Genomic DNA, 19329 nt, shown 5'->3' with positions numbered 1-19329 from the left:
CACTCCTTCAGTTGTAACACAGCGTCAAGGTTGCAGTTCCGGAGGCTGACCAATGGGGGGGCAAGAATCAGACTGCGCCCCTACAAAGTCGGCCACGAGCCCCGCCCGCGTCTTGTGGAAGGGGTGGGGTTTGTCCGGCGTGCGCGTGCGCACCTAAGGAAGGGGGGGCTGGGCCTTGCCCAGTCACGGGGTTCTTTGTTGACACTTCCTGGTTGGGCCCACCTCGATTCTGTTGCGGGAGCCGGCCTGGGGAAGGACGGTCGTAGCCATGGCGTACCCAGGCCTTATGGTGCCCATCATTGTGATGAGCGTGTTCTGGGGGGTCGTCGGCTTCTTTGTCCCCTGCTTTATCCCTAAAGGTCCCAATCGAGGGTAAGTGTCCGGGGGGCGAGGGCGAGGGCGAGGTGTGCCGGCCGAGGCCCCAGGCTTCCGCGTGGAGCCTGTGTCAGTCAATTAACCGTCAATCAGCATCCGTCTGTTAAGCGCCTACCGTGTTCCAGGCACCTCCTCTGGAGCTGGGAAACCCCGGAGCGCCTCGCGGAGCCTGGGCGGGAGCCGGGGACGGAAGGCCTGTGGGGGCCGGCGGTGGTCACGAACAGGGCCGAGGGTCGCGGTTGACCGAGGAGCCCTCTGGCCACCCTTCCCCCGCCTTCCATTGCAAACCCGGGCCCGGGATGAGGGTTAGCTTCTCCTCCGGGGTGTTTCGGGGTGGGGGGAGCGCCTCAGCCCGAAACGGGAAAAAGGATTGTCGGACCCGACACCACCCGAACGTGGGCTGGTTTGCGTGAACCTTGGAGGGGGCTTTTAAAAAATGGCAAGAAATCCGAAACGCCGTCTCCTTTTTTCCCCTCCCAGTTACTGAATGGGTGACTTGTCTAAGGTGAGGTTATTGGAACTCTTGGCTAATCGCCTGGCTGTCCCCCAGGTGCTTCGAGGCCCTGCCCTACGAGGGGTGGCAGTCATTTGTTCGTGGGGTCTTAGGATTGAGCCAGTCCAACTTACTTGCTTTACAAATGACGAAACCGAGACCTGAACTGGTTAAGTGACTTTTGTCTACTAAGTATCTACGTGCAATACTAAGTGTCTGAGGGTCAGATTGGAATCCAGGTCTTCCAGACTGAAAGCCCAGTGTTGAATGATATGAAGTTAGATCAGTGGCTTCAAGGTGTTCTTTTGAAATCCTCCAGTGTCCTTTAACTATTGAAGGGTAATGTTCCTTTTTCAAAACGTGGCCTTTACTTGTGATTAGTTAAGGCACTAGGTAAAGTTAGTTTTAGAGCTGGAAAGGGCTTTCTATTCAGCCTTTCTTAATTGGCCCAGCTACCTGTGCCCTGCCTCCCAAAATCACCTTGTGTTTATGTTGAATAATAATTGTCATCTTCATAACTAATATTTACATAGTGTTTACCATGTGCCAGGCACTGTGCTAAGTACTTTATTATCTCATTTGATCCTCACAACAACCCAGATGAGGTAGGTGTTTTATTATTATCCCTATTTTACAGATGAGGAAACTGAGGCCTAGATAAAAGGAAGCCACATAACTCAAGATTACACATTTTAGGAAGTTGGTTGCAGCCCTAGGTTGAATCCCAGGGCCCTTGCATTCCCAGTGCAGATTTCTTTCTGTTATACCCACTTCTGTACTCCCAGTGCAGATTTTTTTCATTATACCAGAATTTTTTATAGTTGATCTTTGATTTTTAAAGCCTACTCATTCACTTGCTGTCTAGATCCCCTTTGCTCTTAGTCACTTCTTGTAATCTCAGGGTCATGTGATTTGTAATTTAAGACTATAACTCACCCTTTGTCTGAAGTATCACTTAGTACTTCGCTTAGTACTTGATATCTTGAAAATATTCATTTGGTCCAAGGCTATAGTGAAAGTTAATAGGTACTGAATAAACATTTGTTAAATGAATTATTCTTTTACATTCTCTCCCCCTCCCCCCCAGTTCTTGAGTACAGGAAATGTTTTTCATTGTCTTTTTACCCGCAATGTCTTGCACATGATGGGTAGGTGCTTAATAAATGCTCATTGGATTGCATTAAGTTTACTACTGAAAAGTTTTAAAAACCTAAAAAATTTACTTTCTGAACAGTTCTTACCGCTTGGGATAAATATGTTATCTATTTATGAGTATTTTGTTTAAAACATATATCTTAAACAAAATTTTGTAAAGTAAATGATCTGATAGCATTTGAAAATGTGAAATTTCTTTTGCAATTATATGGATATATTTGGAGTTTGTAATATTAGGGTTGGGTGTAATGCAGCAATTAATAATTTATCATACAAGAACTCTAGAGTTTTTTCTTACCACATTTTCTAAAATTTAGATTCTTATCCCTGAATTAGTGCTGTTCTGATGATTCATGATTTACTACCTCTTAGTGCCCTACATCAGAGATACCAAAACATGCACACCCGATGAGGACAACACTTTGGATTGCAGCCAGAACCAGATTAAAATGTAATTGGGAAATATTTAACAAAATAAATAAAAATACAATAAAATGAATTATTCCCCCCACCAGTTCTTAAGTGTGGGAACTGTTTTTATTTTGTCTATATACACAAATTAATATTAGGGAATATTAATATGTAGTTTTCTAAGTCAGTATGTGGTCCACAGGAATCTCTATGTATGATGTTGTGACCCCTGTTTCTGTTTGAGTTTGACACCACTGCTTTACATTTTTCCATTCTTCATAGCCTTTCTTCCTCTAACTTTCCTAATGAAACAAGTATTTATGATTATTGATTATTTGTCCACATCCTACAGATCAACTCCTTAGTACTGTGCCATGCATGTAGTTGGTGCTTAGTAAATATTTATTGATTTGAACAGGCTCCCAATTTCTTGAGCCTTATGACTTGAGGCCATTGACCACCATAGTTGATTACCAAGGACAAAAGAACATTGGCCTCTTAGTTTTCCAGCTGTAGCTGCATGAAGTTATTTGACCAGTACTTAGTGTTATATTCTACAGATCCAAATTAGATTCTCCATGCTAATCTTCATTCTGTTTGTATGTAATAGTTATATATAGTAGTTGTTGAGGCAAATGGAATTTCTACACTTTATAATGTAAGGAACGCAGGTACCATAGCCAGCTGATTTTTAAGTTTCAATTTCTCCAATTCTAATATGAGAATATTAATGTAAGAGTGCCTTCTCTAGCTAATAAATGTGTCCCTTAAAAATATCTTCAAACCAAGTTTTGTAAATTGACTTAATAAATCTACTAATTAACTCATTCTTTAAAGGAACCCTGTGGATAATCTGGGCAATCCTTTTGTAGTATAAACTTTCTTTTTTTTTTTTAATTAAATTTGAATTTTTTGTATCTCAACCTCAGAAAAGGGTTGTATTTGGAAGGTTCATGGAAAAGTCTTTTGTTTGAAACTTGAATTTTTATAGAAACAATGTTATAAATATTGGTTGTTAAGTCCTGAGGCAAACCAACAAAAGCCTGTTTAAACCACATTGTAGCTGAACTATATTACTAGTTTGGGAGCAGGAAGCCATGCTGTGTGTGAAATGGGAAGAAGAAAGTCTTTTTCTTTCTTGAAATCAAGGCTGTCCCTTGGCAAAATTTTGAAATATAGTTTATCTTTGCCATCTTATGTCCTCTTCCATGTTAATAGTCCTAGGCCTTTCCAAACACAGAAAATAGCACCTTGCCTTTATTATCTCTTCCCTGTCCTACCCCACAATGCTTGATTTACAGTTTACTCCAGTTACCTTTTAGAGAGAGCACAGGCTGACTGAACACATTCACTTAATAAAGAGTAGTAGCTATAGTGACTGTCGTTTTCTATAGCATTCTTAGATGTGTCAGGTGTTTTATATTCATTATCATATTTTATCTCCAGAACAGCATTATAATGTGGATATTACAGTTGTTAGTATCCACATTTTACAGATGAGGAAACTGAGGTTTAGAGAGGTTAAGTAACTTGTTTATGTTCTCATAATAAATAAATGCCGAAGACAGGATTTGAACCCTTGCCTCATCTGACTTAAAAGCCTAGCATTCTTTGCAATATGCTACTCTGCCACTGCATGAAGGGTCTCTTCTATGTAAGATATAGGAATGAGATAGAAAAATGTATATGACATAGTGCCAGCCCTTCTCAACTAAGGATAGTTGAGACGTTGAGAAGACAAGAGGAGGGCATACCTCCCCCCTCCAAATTTTTGTAAACTGTCTATTCACACTCTGGGGGAATAATCATTGTGAGAAATTTTACAGTTTTTAGATATTATGTGCTTCTCACATATAACTTATTTTCATTCATTCAACTAGTATTTGAGTATTTGCGCTACTAATCAGAGAAAGGTTTACAAATGACATGTAAGTCTAGGATCCTTGTCCTCCAGGGACCAGAGGGACAGTATCTCTCTTCAGAAGATTGGGTTCAAATCTGTACTTTTACGCCCAACACCTGTTTGTCTCTGGAGCCATCACTTCTCTAAGTTTCAGTTTCTTAACACCAATCAATCAGGAATTATTAATACTTACATAACTTGCCTCACAGAATAGTAGGGAGATACTTTGTAAGCGTTATTAAGAGACTATTTGTATAAATGAGTGTTGTGGTTACATTATAGCAATATAGTTGGGGAGATGGCAAATGCCTACAGATATACACACGTTCATAAAACGGTTAAGTAACGGATCCAGGAGGAGATAAAGTGTCAAAGTTAGTGATACAGATAATTTTCAAAAGAGTTGTGTGCCACAATAGTCAGAAATGATCTTTTGGAAAAGATAGGATTTGAACTGTACCCTGAAGGATGGTGAGATTTAAATAGAGGAAGGATTGATGAAAGGGTACTTTACGTGATGTGAAAGCATGAAGAAAAATTTGGAGTTAGGAATGAACATATTGAATGGGAGTGTGTGGGGCAGTGAGGCTGGGAAGAGTTGTTTTGGGGGAGTAGTGGGAGATTAAGTAGAATAAAGACCAGATGATAGATTTATATCCTAGGGTAAGGGGTTTATATTTTATACTCTGGGCAGTGAAAAGCCACTGAAGGTTTCCACACAGAGGATTAACAAAATGAAAGGAGTTTTAGAAAGATTAATCTTCTCAATAGAGAAGTGGTCAAAGGAAATGAACAAATAGTTTTCAGTGGAAGAATTGCAAACTATCAACCAAGGCAAACTAACAAGCATTTATTAAGTGCCTACTATGTACTAGGCATTGTGCTAAGCACTTCAGATACAAAGAAGAGAAATACAGATGAAAGCAGCTGAGATTTCACTTCATTACTTCCAAATTGGCAAAGATGATTTTAGAAAAAATAGAAGTAGTGCTGAAGATAAGACAAATGTATCATTCATTGATATTGTTTTAAATGGATTTATTCTAAGGCTGTATGTATAATTTGGAATTACGTGAGAAAAGTTACTGAATTACTCATATATATCCTTTAATCCAGTAATCCCACTATTGGGCATATATCCCAGAAAGTCACAGACAGAAAGATATCATATATGTGAGAATATCAGAGGTAGCACTTTTTATGATAGCAAAAAGCAAGAAACAAAGTGGCTGCCCATTAATTGAGGATGGCTGGAAAATTTGTGGCATGTAAAATTAGAGGCATAGATCTTGAGTAGGAAAGAGATTTCAGAAGCTATCTAGTCCAGCCCTCTCAATTTACAATGAGCAAGCTGAAGTTCCAGAGTGGTTAAATGACTTACCTAAGGTCATTGGGTAGTAAGCATTATAGACAGGATTTGAACCTAGGTTCTCTAATTCCACTAAACTATAAGAAAAAACAGGTACAATTTTTCACAGAAATATGGGAACTTATATTAATTGATTCAAAGTAATATGCATAGAACCAAGAGAATAATAAATACAGTACATTTAGTAATATAAATGAGAACAGTACCAAAAGGCAGCCATCTTCTGGTGACATGTAATGATCAATATGGAGAATGGGTGATGAAACACATCTGGGAAGTGGGGAAATAGAGATATGGAACGTAGTTTTATGGTTTCTGCTATGGGCTCTGGTGGTTTCTCTTAACGGTTTTTCTTTGTTTCAAGGAGAAAGATTATATTGGGAAATGACCAGTATGTGAGCTCAGTAAAAGTTAAAAAGAAAAAGTTAGTAGTGGCAGTATATAAAAGGAATTGGAGGGATTGAAGGCTTAGAAGTTGGAAAGGCTTATGTTAGTAATAATAATAGCTATATCTGATCCTCACTACAACCCTAGGAGGTAGCATGCTATTATGATCCTCATTCTATAGATGAGACAACAGAAGTTTAATGAGTTGCCCAGGATCACACAGCTCATAAGTATCTAAGGCAAGATTTAAACCCAGATTCTCTTGACTCCAGCCCCAGCTCTATCCATTGTGCCACCTCATTGCCCCAGTAGTTTATGTCTGAGGCAATGAGGGCTGACTGAATTGTAGTGGTGATAGAGTAGCAGCACTGGGATTGAAAGACATTTCATAGGAACAATCAACAGAATTTGGTTCCTAAATTTCAGAAGTGAAGGAAAAAGGGAAAATGACTGAAAATATTGGTGACGTAGAGGCAGCATGTAACAATGGAAGGAGCCTTGACTTTAGAGGCAAAGGACATGAGCTTTCCTTATTACTGCTTGTATGATCTTAGACAAGTCAATTTGGTCCTCACTTTCCTTATTTATAAAAATGAAGGGGGTGGTGGTAGACTACTTTTAAGGTCCCTTCTAGCCCTAAATCTGTGATTATGTAATATTCTGAAATGGGAAGGGGGATAGGGCAAGAGAATGATATAGAGGATTAATTTAGTTTTAGATATTATGTTTAAGGATATCTAAGTATAGATAAATAAAGGAGAATGGAACATAGGCAAGAAGGTTTGACTTTAAGAGTACAGGTTTTTTTTATTTTTTTTTTTAACCTTTCTGTTCTAACTGTTGACAATTCTTGTCATTTTTTTTTTCATGCAAATGGAAATAGTTTAATTTTCAGTTAGTTAATTCACTTTATTATAACCATTTGACTCATCTATTTAGATTCACCAGTCAGGAGGGCATCAGAGATGAACACTGGTTAATACAGTGTCTCAGAGTCTTTGTGTAGTTTAAAGCTTTAATAACTTAAAACTTTAGTAGGTTAAAACTGTACTAAGATTTTGAGGACACCCTGTATATCTTTCTACTAATACTTAAATACTTAAGTATCTACTGTCTTGATCAGCCCTGTAGCATACTGCAGTGTATTAAGTACATACACAGACACTGCTGCATGGTCCTGTGGCTTAGTTCCTGACAATTCAGAAATGGCCAAAAACAATGCAGTAGAAGTGCTACAGTTCAGTCTAGCAGTTGTCTATCATGTAACTGACTTTATTTCTTTCTCTTTTAGTGTTATCATCACCATGCTGATAACCTGTGCTGTTTGCTGCTATCTGTTGTAAGTATGCACATGTATTGCTCTCAGATATTTGTGATGTATGTAATTCAGAAGCAAACCTATGGCCATTAAGACTAAATTGAAAATCTATATTATGCTGTTTTCTTGTGGACATTTTTTCCCCCCACACGTAACATCTAGAATCATCTGCTAGAAAATGCCAGAATATCATGTTTTCTACCTCAAAATGTGGGAGAGGGAGCAGCTAGGTGGTGCAGTAGATACAGCACCAGCCCTGAATTCAGGAGGACCTGAGTTCAAATCCGGCCTCAGATCAAACACTTGACACTTACTAGCTGTGTGATCCTGGGCAAGTCACTTAACCCCAATTGCCTAAAAACAAACAAACAAACAAAAAAGATGTGGGAGAGATATATAGATAATATATCCTTAAGGAAATGCTAGTTCAATTTGTTTGAGATTTATTGAGATCTAGAAGTGGTCCTGCTTTGCTCTAATATGCATTTCATCTCTTTACTATGAAATATGTATTCCTGCCTCCTTCATCAAACTATCCCATTCTGAAGCAGTTCTTGCTTGTTATTTTTGTTCCTTTAGTAAATAAAATTTTGAGCTGGAATCATCTAATGAGGATAATTCAGTATAAGTTATGTCTAATATGATAATAGCTTCCACTGGAAGTGCTCGCTATTTTTATTATTAACTTACATGAGTTGTTGAATGAAATCTATTTTAGTATTTTTAAAGCGATGCCTTCTTTAATATGTATTTTTGGAATTCCAATCCGTAAATATTTTTTGTCAGAAACTCCAATTAAACAATTTTAAGGGTTAGTGACTTGAAATTAAAAGAAATAAGCCTTTTCTCCAATATTCCTATCAACATCATCTCCACCTCCCTAATATCAAAGAAAACATCTATGTACCAGACCTTGTGATAGTTGAGGAGGCTGCCATAATAAAAAATGAAACGGTCCTTACCCTCATTATATATATATATATACAAACTGAATATAAATTATATTTTTAGAGGATAAGACATTAGCAGTTGGGTGGATTAGGAAAGTCTCCATGTAGAAAGTGCTGTTTGAGCAGAATTTTAAAGGAAAATAAGGGATTTTGAGAGGTAAGAGTAAAGTGAGAATACATTTTAGGCATGGGGGATAGTTGGTACAAGGCATCTGGACAGGAAATGGAGTTTCTTATGTCAGGAATAGCAAGAGTGTCAGTTTGGCTGGACCAACAACTATGAGAAAGAGGGAGTAATAGATAATAAGGTTGGCAAGTAGATTAGGGCCAGAGTAAAGGACTTTGAAATATAAACAGATGAGCTTATATTTAATCCTAAGGGCAATAGGGAGCCATTGAAGTTTATTAAGTAGTGGACTAATATGATTAGACCTGCACTTTAGGAAAATTGATTTGTCAGCAGCGTGGAGGATGTATTAGAGAGGGGAGAATTGTGAGGCAGAGAGACTAATTAGGAGCCTTTTGCAATTGTCTGTGAGAGAAGATCTAAACTAGGTTGGTTGTGTTGTGAGCAGAGAGAAGGACATTGATACCAAGGAAGTAAAAAAAAAAAAAAAGACTTGGCAACTGACTGGATATGTGAGGTGAGGGAGAGTGAGGAATCAGGAATAATGTCAAGGTTGAAAAACTGAGTGATTGGAAAGGTGGTGGTATCTCAGCTATTTCTGTTGGGAGTAGGGGGAAGGCAAGTTTTAGAGGAAAGAGAATAAAAAAGTTAAGTTATGAACATGTTGAGTTTGAGATGTCCATGAGACATTTAGTCTGAAATGTCCATTACAGAGTTTGAGATACATAGTTGGAGCTCAGAAGAGACTAAGGCTGAATATATGGATCTAGGAGTAATCTTTGTACAGATAATTAAATCTATGAGAGCTGGTGGGCTCATCAAATTAAGAGAGACTAGAAGAGGGCCTGACACAAAGCCTTGGAATTAGAAGGTCCCAGTATGGCAGATAAACCAGCAAAGGATGCTGAGAAGGATTGGTCAGACAGGTAGGAGGAGAATCAGTGCAGAAAGGAAAAGAGTAGGGTCAGCAGTGTCATAAGCTGCTGAGAGGTCTAGAAGCACGAAGATTGAGAAAAAGCCATCATATTTGACAATTAAAAGATCATAACTTTAGAAAGAATGACTTCAATTGAATGATTAGGTTAGAAGCCAGATTGCAAAGGGCTGAGATCTTGAGCATCATCAAGCATTTAAGTGCCTACTATGGGCCCTGTACTAAGCTTTGGGGATACAAAGAAAGGCAAAAAACAATCCCTGCTCTCAAGGAGCTCACAGTCTAATGAGGGAGACAATGTGCAAACAACCACATACCAACCAAATATAAACACAACAGACTGAAGATAATCATAGAGGGAAGGCAGTAGCATTGGGATGGGGGGTGGGGGGCAGAGTAGAGGGAAAGGCTACTTGCAGGAGGGATTTTAGCTGAGACTTGAAGGAAGTCAGGAGCTGGAGATGAGGAATGAAACCATTCTGGGCACGGGGGACAGCCAGCGAAAATACATGGAATTAGGAGATGGATTGTCTTGTTCAGGAAACAGAAAGGAGACCAGTGTCATTGGATTTCAGAATATTGGAGGTGGAGTGGACAGTAAAGTGTAAGAATATTGGAAAGGTGGGAAGAGGCTGGATTATGAACAGCCTTTAATGCCAAATAGGATTTTATATTTGGTCTTCGAAGTGACAGGGAGTCACTAGAGTTTATTGAATAGGAGAGTGACATAGAGGCATATAGGAGAGATGTTGGCAAAGGTAGAATCAGTAGGACTTGGCTACAGATTGGTTATATGAAGGTGAGTGACAGAGTAATGAAATCTGAGGATGATATCTAGGTTTCAAGCCTGGGTGACTGGGAGGCTGGTGGTGCTCTGGACAGTAATAGGGAAGGTAAAAGGGAAGAGTTTGAGGGAAATGGAATGAGTTCAGTTTGGGACATTTTCAGTTTAAAGTATCACCTATGAGACATCCAATTTGAGATGTCCAATAGGCAGTTGAAGATATGAGACTGGAGGTCAGGAGAGAGGGTAGGGCTGGATAAGTCTATCTGAAAAGAGAGGAGATGAAGTGGAACAATGAGTATAAGCAACTTTTCTTTCTGGGAGTTTTGGTGAGAGGTATATAGAACAATATTTTGAACAGATAGTAGAATCTTTTAAGGGTTTTTTGCGGGAATCCAGGAGATTTGGATGTGTTTGTAGGCAGCAGAGAAGAAACCAGTAGATAAAGAGAAATTGAAGTTTATTGGCAAGAGAGGTGGGTTGTGAGTGGAGACAATGTGGGGCTGTCTACTCAGAAGCTTTTCTTAAACTTTTTCCATCCTTTTTCTGGGCAGCAGTACTCCGTTGGCCTGAGGGCATACATTGCTAAAGTGCGAATGCTTTGTGTTCCAAACCGAGGCTGCAGTGAAGCTGCCACTCGGGTGAACACTGCCAGAAACACCTTGGATTCATTACATGTTTGATTTTAAATTTTTGGTTGTTGCAGAGTTTAGAAACCTGAAAAACGCTGGACTGGAGAAGGGAAGAAATGGGATCAAGGGTAAAAGATTGCCGTTGGCTAAGAGGAGGGTCACCTATTTATCAGAGACTGAAATAAAAGAGGGAATGAGGGATGATAGTTAATCAAGGGTTTTTGAGATGTAGAGAGTGGGAGAAATAAGACCTCACAGAGAATGATCTCTGTTTCTTGGTAAAGTATGAGGTAGAGTCCTTTTCTGAGAGGGAGGGGACAGTGGGAGATTTTCAGAGAGATTGGTACGTTTGGAATGGCCTCTGTGCAGAGTGACTTAGAGAATTGGTTAAGGAAGAATAAAAGGATTGTCATTCATTCTAAGGTCAGAGTCCGGTTAAGATTAGATAAACGTAAATGTCTAGAAGACATTTATTGGATCATTGTATGATTTCCTCAAGCTCTGTTCTGCTTCAAGTAAGGAGGAGCTGAAGAGGTATATAATTGAATGTTGAGGTTGGGCATAGGACAGGGACCAAGGGATTCAAGATTATAAGACATTGTAGAGTTGAAGAGGTAAAAAAGTGAGGTCAGAGAAAGGTAGATAAGCTTGGGAAAATACTGAAGAATGGGGGAATTGTAGGTCCCATTGAGGATGAAGAATAGGCTCAGGAGGATTAGGGCACAGGGAGAGATGGGAAGAGAGGAGATTATGAACTGACAAAGGAATTTGAAAGTTTTTGATTTACTTGTGGGTAATGGAGAGAACAAGTGAATGTCCTTTCCTGTGTGTAGCCTAGGTGAAGTGAAGAAGTATTCATGAGACGGTGGAATTGGAAGGTCAGCTTGTTTGAAAGGGGCATCAACGTGACATCAGCAGAGTTGAGGTGAAGAGGAAAACTGAACCAAGCATTGAAGTCCTTGAGGGAGAGAGAATGTCTTGTGAACCAGTAGATACTTGCTACTAACATGTTGATTGGGTGATAAATTTGAATGGCAAACCTCAAGAAGGAGAGGTTCCTTAGTGATGTTGCTACAGGTAGAGTGAAAATGGCACTGGGAAGCAAGGAATATTCCAACTTCCCTTGAAGGATCAGCGTGTCCAATAGCATGAAAGAAAGTATAGCCAGTTCTGAAGACAGCAGCTAATGATGCACTATCATCACCAGCATAGCTGAGTCCCTGGAAGTAGATGCAAGAAGTCTAAAATGAAGGAAAGTTTAACCATGGAAAAAGATTTTCAGAGGGCACAATGGAAGGCACTAGAATGGAACACGTTTAGACTCAGGTTGAGATGGATGTGGATGAAGGAAGGGGAAGTTGGGATTGGACTGAGTTACACTTCGGTTGTCCAGATTTATCATCACAGGGCTTGGGAGAGGAAGAGATGGGGTTAAGTTTGTAAGTCATAGGGTGAAATTCTGGCAGGCCTCCTTGCCCTCGTTGAACTCTGAAAGGGATAGAATGCTCTTTCTATAGGTGGTCTCAGCTCAACATCCCCTAGTAGGGGTTGAAGAACATAATGTCTGCCAAACTTATGTTTAGAGAAACAGGTTGCTGTGGAACAGGGCTGAAAAATGGAAAAAAGAATCTGGGAACAATACTCTTAGTGTTTCTGTAGCATTCTTTTTCATAGGCTGAAGTACTTCTGAAGACAGCCAATGACAGATGAAGATGAGGCAGATCCTGGTTTTACCCTGTTGCAACTTGGATTTGGCTAGATTATTGCATATGTGCTGTCTGGTCAGTCATTTGCTGGCTTGTTTTAGTGCTCTTTTTAAGTTCTTGGACATTACTGCTGTTATTATATTTTAGCTCTATACAAGTCTTGTCTAAGTAGGAACCATGGAATTTAGTTTCCTTTGGAACTTTAGGTTAAGATCTTGTTAGAATCTACTTCACTACGTTTTCCAAACAATTTAAATCAGCCACAGAACTGTGTTTATTTGGAGATATAGGGGCCTTTTTAGGAGTAACTTAGGGAAGTTTGAGGAATGGCATAAATGCTACTTTAGATATTACTCTGAGTTCTTTTGAGCTTTGAGGGCAGAAAAAGGATAGCCAGTACAGTGCAGTAGGAAGATCACACATGATTTTGACCTAGAGTTTGAAGCCCACCACTTAGTAACTGTGTGACCCAGTGCCAACTGTATGAAAGAAACTCCCTATTTCTTCATCTGTAAAATGAGGGGGTTGGACTAGATGATACCTGAAGCCCCCTTCCAGCTCTAACTCTCTCTGATCCTGAGCCTATGAAATGAACTGCAATATGAAGAATTTAGAGAAGTTTGTTACACATTGAACTAAAACCAGGGAGATTTTCATTCATCTGAATGGTGTAGGTGTAGTCTTGCCTAAAGGCTATGGACTAGATGACCTCTTTTCCAGTTCTGTCATTCTAAATGGAACCTTTTTGTCTTTATAATACCTCATTTCCTGCTTTGCAAATCTTCACTTAACCTTCCTTGCATCTTGTAATTTGTAAGGTAGGTAGTAGCATCTTCTTTTTAAAATGGGAAAATTAAGGAACAGAAGAAATGATACAACCAGGCTTATACTATGATCCTTGATTAGCTCTAATGAAACATTCCATTCTTCTCCCTCCTCCAAGAAAGAGAACCCTTTATGTATTTGGGTTAATTGGATTCCTTTACCTGTACTTTTTCTTTTTAGGGGTAATATGGGGAAGATATGAAAAAATATTTCAGATTTAAGTGAAAATTTTATCTAATAGGACTTTTAATTTTGGGAAACACTAGATAATAGCAGTAAGTCAAGAAGTAAAGGGGTGGCACTGAATTTGATGTCAGAGAAGCTGTGTTCAGATTCTGCCTCTTCTGCTTCCTACCTTTATGATTCTGAGCAAGTCACTTAATATCTTTACACCTAATTTTCTTCCTGTGTAAAATGGCGGCCTTGGATGAAATTCTTTTTTTTTTTTTTTTTTTTATGTTTTGGTGAGGCAATCGGGGTTAAGTGACTTACCCAGGATCACACAGCTAGTAAGTATCAAGTGTCTGAGTGCAGACTTGAACTCAGGTTCTCCTGGCTCCAAGGCCAGAACTGTATTTGCTGCGTCACCTAGCTGCACCTTAAAATCTTTCAGGTTCTTCCTAGCTCTAAATTCTATAATCTAACTGTGTACTAGATCACTTTTCACTTCCCAGAAATTATTCATGCATGCCCTCCTAGAAAAGGGTCACTAATACCGTCTTCACGTTAAAAGAACAGCACATAGTCTCTACGGAAAACTTAAATGTTATTGAAGTAGTTAATTTTTTAGGATGTAAGTAATACAGTGTTTCAAAAAATAGCCTTTGTTTTATTGAATCTTGCTTTACTTAACTTTAGTTTATGATATCAAGCTCTGTCATCATTTATAAAATGATGAGGTTGTACTAGATGAACCCATAGGGACCCTTCTAATTCTAAATTTCTGTGATCCTCTTTTAATGAGCATTTACTTGAAAAATATGGGAGTCAGATTCCAAAATATATTGTAGGAGCACTTATCTTAATCTAACTGGCAAGGGATGTGGTGTTGGATAAATTTTGAAAATCGAAGACATTTAGCGTTTTGTTTCAGTGATTCTTATGTCTTAAAGAGAATTTATTTGGATTAAAACACATCTGAATTTGCGAAAGACTTTGGATTTGCTAAATAAAAGACTGTTTTGAAATGCAGCTTTTTCTGTTTTCAGTAACAGGGCTGTTTCAGGAAATGACAAATCTTTCTAGCTTGTGCGAGTTTGGGTTATAAAACAAGGGGGATTTAACTTGTTTGAGCACTGCAGAAATCAGGATCTGTACAAGTACAATCCTCTTTCTGTTAATGGTTTAGCAAGTCTAAAAAATAACTTGCATATTTTAAGGCTACTATCACTCTAGTTTTATTAACATTTAAAAGATTGCTTTAATCCCTTGAAATTAAATAATGTTAGTTATTATGAATTTAACCTACTTGGTCATGTATTAACTTCATAAGTTTTTATTTTCCCAGTAAGAAGCTAAACTTAAGGATTAAGCCATAAATAGTGATCTTATATTAAGAAAATACAATTGCTTCTTGGAAAATATGAAATAGGCCCTCTATCCTGTCTATATCTTGTTTGTCCGTAGTTGTTTGCATGTTGTTTCCCACATTAGAATGTGAGCTCCTTGAGAGCAGGGACTGGCTTTTGCCTTTCCTTGTATTTCCAGCATTTAGCACAGGACCTAGTACATAGTAAGCACTTCATAAATGCTTGTTGTTATCATTTATCTGTTGGTAATTCTTATCAAGGATTCTTTTGTATAGCTCTTTGTTAACTCCTACTACTCACTATGAATTGTAAACCACAGAAGCTCAGTCAACTTTCATACATATCTCTGATCTCATCAGTGTAGCTACTCCCTTCTGTGATCCAGTTCACATTCCAACTCTCCTACACAAAAGCTTTTCTACTAAAAGGAGTCCACCCAGGCTAGATATTCAATACCAGTGGATCACACAAGCTGTTTAGTGATTTTCCCTCTTTTTTGCTACATAATAGTCTCATTTTTTCTTTCTAATCATACATCTTTTTGATGACATGTTATGCACTTTTTCATTTATAATATAAAGTAGCCTGCTCACTCTCATATTTCTTTGTTGCCCTTTGAGTAACCTTTAACTTTAATTCTTTGGAGGGTGTGAATTCCCTAATTTACAACCATACAGCATAACCGGAAGAATAGTAATGCTTACATTAATAGGTTTTTAGTTTTAGCTTGTCATCATTCCCAGAGGCAATCTAGACAACTCTCTTTTTTCTGTTCAGCCCTAGGCCCAAATCACTGGTCATGTACTGTGTCTATCAAAGATATATATTCTAATAGACTGATTCTATAGGTTATCTATCCAACTGTACTTCATAGTCTAGACAGTAGCCATCGTGGATAATTAATTATGTGGATAGTTGGATTCAGTGGTGAGCTAGTTTCCTGGGAACACAGACTGTTTAGTGCTTAGCACTATACCTGGCATGTAGTAGGTACTTAATAAATGCTTACTGGCTGAACTCATTTAATTACAAATCTCATTTAAAAGGCTTTCCTGTGTCCAAGTCTTGATACTGGCAGTATAATGGCACATGCATTTAGCATTTGATGGACCACACCATCTACAGGAAGTCTGTCTTTGAATTGGACCCTGCTGAATACAGTCCATTACTATGGGAAAGACCATAAGTGAACATGTCTTCCTATTTTATTCCTTACTTGTTCTTCATAAGCAAAAGGTCATTGAACTAAGTTATCTCTGTTGTTATATCTTTCAGGGAATCTGATACGTAAACAAGAAAAACCTTCTTGGTGGTTTTCTTGAAGTCTAAAACCAGAAGCTCAATGGGATTTTGTTTTCTCTGCACATTTCAATGAATTGGATGAATGTAAATGTGTGGCTTACCATGCAGTATTGTTTGCAGAAGCCTGCCTATTCAGTTCTTTGATGCCCTTAGTGCATGTGTAGAGTAGTCTTAGAAAAATTTTGTAGATACAGGAAAGTAGGCATATGTGTTAGTAGTTATTGATATTGTGTCAGCTCTTTTGGGCAATATTTGGATTTTTTTGTAGGTCTTTGGTGTCTTTCCTATGTGAGAATTGATTCTTCAAAATTGCATTTCTTCTAGCACGCATATCTTTTTCTTTGTATTTTAGTCTAGTCCTGCTGCTTTTTTTCATTGTTTTCTTCACTTGACATAGCTATGTGTCCACACATATCACATTAAGGCCTCTGGTATTCAAATGTGTTGTCATTGATGATGAAAAGAATTTTTTATAGTAATAACTGCAGATAACTAAAGAACTCTTTTTCATTTGTTTTGTACTCTGTCCATTTTTATCCTTTAATGCCTTCAGGATAACTTTGCTCAGTTGGCTATACTTTGTTTTTCCCTTCACGGTGTCTATTTTATAAGGCTAGTGCTGCTTGCACCATCTTCCTCCATATTTAAGAATGAATTTATATTCTAAATAAGTTATTTTAACTTGTATCTCTGATTAGGAGATCAAGTCTTGCTGAGGCAGTTTCTAGGCTTTTTTGTCTTCTAGTTATGACAACTGATTTGCAGACATCTTTAGAAGGTGGTTGTAATAGGTGTTGACTTATTCTTTTATCTGCTTTCTCTTTCTCTTTATTATCATCTTGATTAAATAGGTCAATCTGACATTGCCTCTTTCTGATTTTAGTTCTTCCACTTTGGTAATAATTTTTTGAAATTTTTATTCTAATAAGTCTGTGTTTTGGTTGTTCAGACACAGCTAGTTCAGGATTGAGTACTACATCAGTAACCCAGAGTTTTCTTTCTGTTAAAATAGAATCAGTTTCAGTTATTTTTGATAATATTTGGTGCCTGCCATATTCTGTTTCCTGACTCTTCTCTCTAAGAAATCATTCATGTTGTATATGAGAATTCTTCATATCTATAGAGTGTTGAGCCTCTCTTCTCATTCCTGAACCATATTTCCTAATATATTTTTTGTTTTACCTATGCCCACTTTTAAAATTGAAATCAAGGAATATTAAAGTAAATGTTATTCGAGGTATCTCATCAAGTTCTTGGTAGACATTCTCAGACTCTTTATCCTCAGCAATAATGCCAAAATTATTTTCATGGTGATATTTTTGCAAATGCTTATCATGAAAACAAAACTCCCCTTCCTCCTTTTGTTGGAGGCTTGAGGGGTCTATGGGTATAAAATGTTTCCTAAGCTGCTAGGTGTAGCCGATATGTCATTTGGTTTTGCCAACATATTTTTTAAAAAATCTGTTTTGAGAGAAGTCTTGATAAGTGAAAGATTGAGGAGGAGTAAATTAAGAAATGAATGTAGTATAAAAACAAAGCATCAATACAAGTTATTTTAAAATGCTTCTTTTGAGCACTCCAGTCTAATATGATCAAAAATCCCATTAAATAATGTTTGTTGTTGCCTTTGGATGCAGAATAAACCCCAAACTGCCAACTCCTTTATTTGCTTCTCTAAGAAGAACCATAAGAAATCCTTTTATTTAGCTGCAACTTCACTTTCTGGTCCACTTTTAGTTGTAGAAAAGATGTCAAACTTGATACAGTTAAATTCCTTAAGTAGTACGTCCTCTCAATTACTTTACAAGGATCCCATGTTTAAAGTACCAATGGCTAAGCTAATGTTTATGGATAGCTTAAAAATTATGATTTCTTAGCACCCTCTACCCGAATTTCTGCCGCCCTTGTTGCAGAAATTGTAGGGGCAACATGGCACGGAGGACATTACATATTTTTCTTTGTTTTGTGTGCCCTCTAGTCAGCTTTTTGATGGTGAGCATATTCTTAATTAACTAAGTTAGTTCTTAGAAATCAAATGTAGTCCATTCCTTGAACTATACCAAAGCCTTTTCATCCTAGTAGAACCTGGCAAAGCTTGTGTTCTTCTAGTGTAGATTTTTAAGGACCCTCTAAGGGTCAGCTCAGCTCAAAACTAGTAGGCACTGGTTTCCAGGATTTAGGTTTGGGGTTGTTATCCCAGTCAGAATGTGTCTGGAATGTTAAGTCAACATTGTAAGCAGTCATTTGCCCTGAGCAAATAACTTGTACCTAGCACTTAGTAAACAAATCTGGTTTAAATTGTTTTTGGCCTATTTTCCATCTCAATGAGAAATCAATCAGTCAAGAAGTATTTATAGTGCTGTCTACCATTGTGCTGAGCACTGGGGATACAAAGAAAGGCAAAAATACAAAAATAGTCCTTGCCCTCAAGGAGCCTATCATACCTATGGAGGAGGACAACGTCTAAATACATAAGCACTTACAAGATATGTAGAGAGTCAAAGGAAGGTAACCTTAGAGCAGAAGGCTCAAGTGGTTGGAGGGGACCCGGAAGGTTTCCTGCAAAAGGTAGCATTTAAACTGTGTCTGGAAAGAAGGCAGGGATGTCAAGAGGTGGAAAGTATTCCAGGCAAAGGGACAACCAGTGCAAAGGCATAGAGATGGAATATCATGTGCAAAGAACAGTAAGTAGAACACTACTGATACTCTGGACTGTAAACTATGTGGCAGAGAGTAAACCAAAAGAAGACTGGAAATATAGGAAGGGGCCCTGTTGTGAAGAGCCACCTTAAATACCAAGCATAGGACTTTATATTTGATCCTGGAGGTAATAGAGAACACTGGCATTTGTTGAGCATGGGGGTGACATGTCAGACATGTATTTTAGGAAAATCACTCTGCCTGCTGTATCTGCCCACTCCAGTCTCTACCTACTGTCTCTACTCACCTCCTGTCCTACCCATAATTTTTTAAAAAAATTAATTTATTTTGAATTATCGACAATCACTTCCATAAGCTTTTGAGGTTTAATTTTTCTCCCCTTCCCTCCCCACTTCCCTTCCCAAAATGGCTCGCAATCTGATATAGGCTATACATATACATTCCTATTAAACATGTTTTCACATTAGT

General features: G+C 38.2%; 1 protein-coding gene across 1 annotated transcript in view; it reads left to right on the top strand.

Annotated features, from left to right (window-relative positions):
* The first annotated feature begins 186 nt into the window (after window positions 1–186).
* The window catches only part of ATP6V0E1 (ATPase H+ transporting V0 subunit e1), a 44106-nt gene continuing 24963 nt past the window's right edge, over window positions 187–19329 (top strand). The window contains exons 1-2 of the mRNA XM_027841669.1: window positions 187–372; window positions 7385–7432. Coding sequence (XP_027697470.1) covers window positions 269–372; window positions 7385–7432 — 152 coding nt within the window. The 5' untranslated portion in view covers window positions 187–268. The remainder of the gene's footprint in view (window positions 373–7384; window positions 7433–19329) is intronic.

This window comes from Vombatus ursinus, unplaced genomic scaffold, assembly GCF_900497805.2.
Source record: "Vombatus ursinus unplaced genomic scaffold, bare-nosed wombat genome assembly UNPS02014863.1, whole genome shotgun sequence".
NCBI lineage: Eukaryota > Metazoa > Chordata > Mammalia > Diprotodontia > Vombatidae > Vombatus > Vombatus ursinus.
The sequence above is the reverse complement of the archived record's forward strand: the minus strand, read 5'-3'. Positions and strand labels throughout refer to the sequence as shown.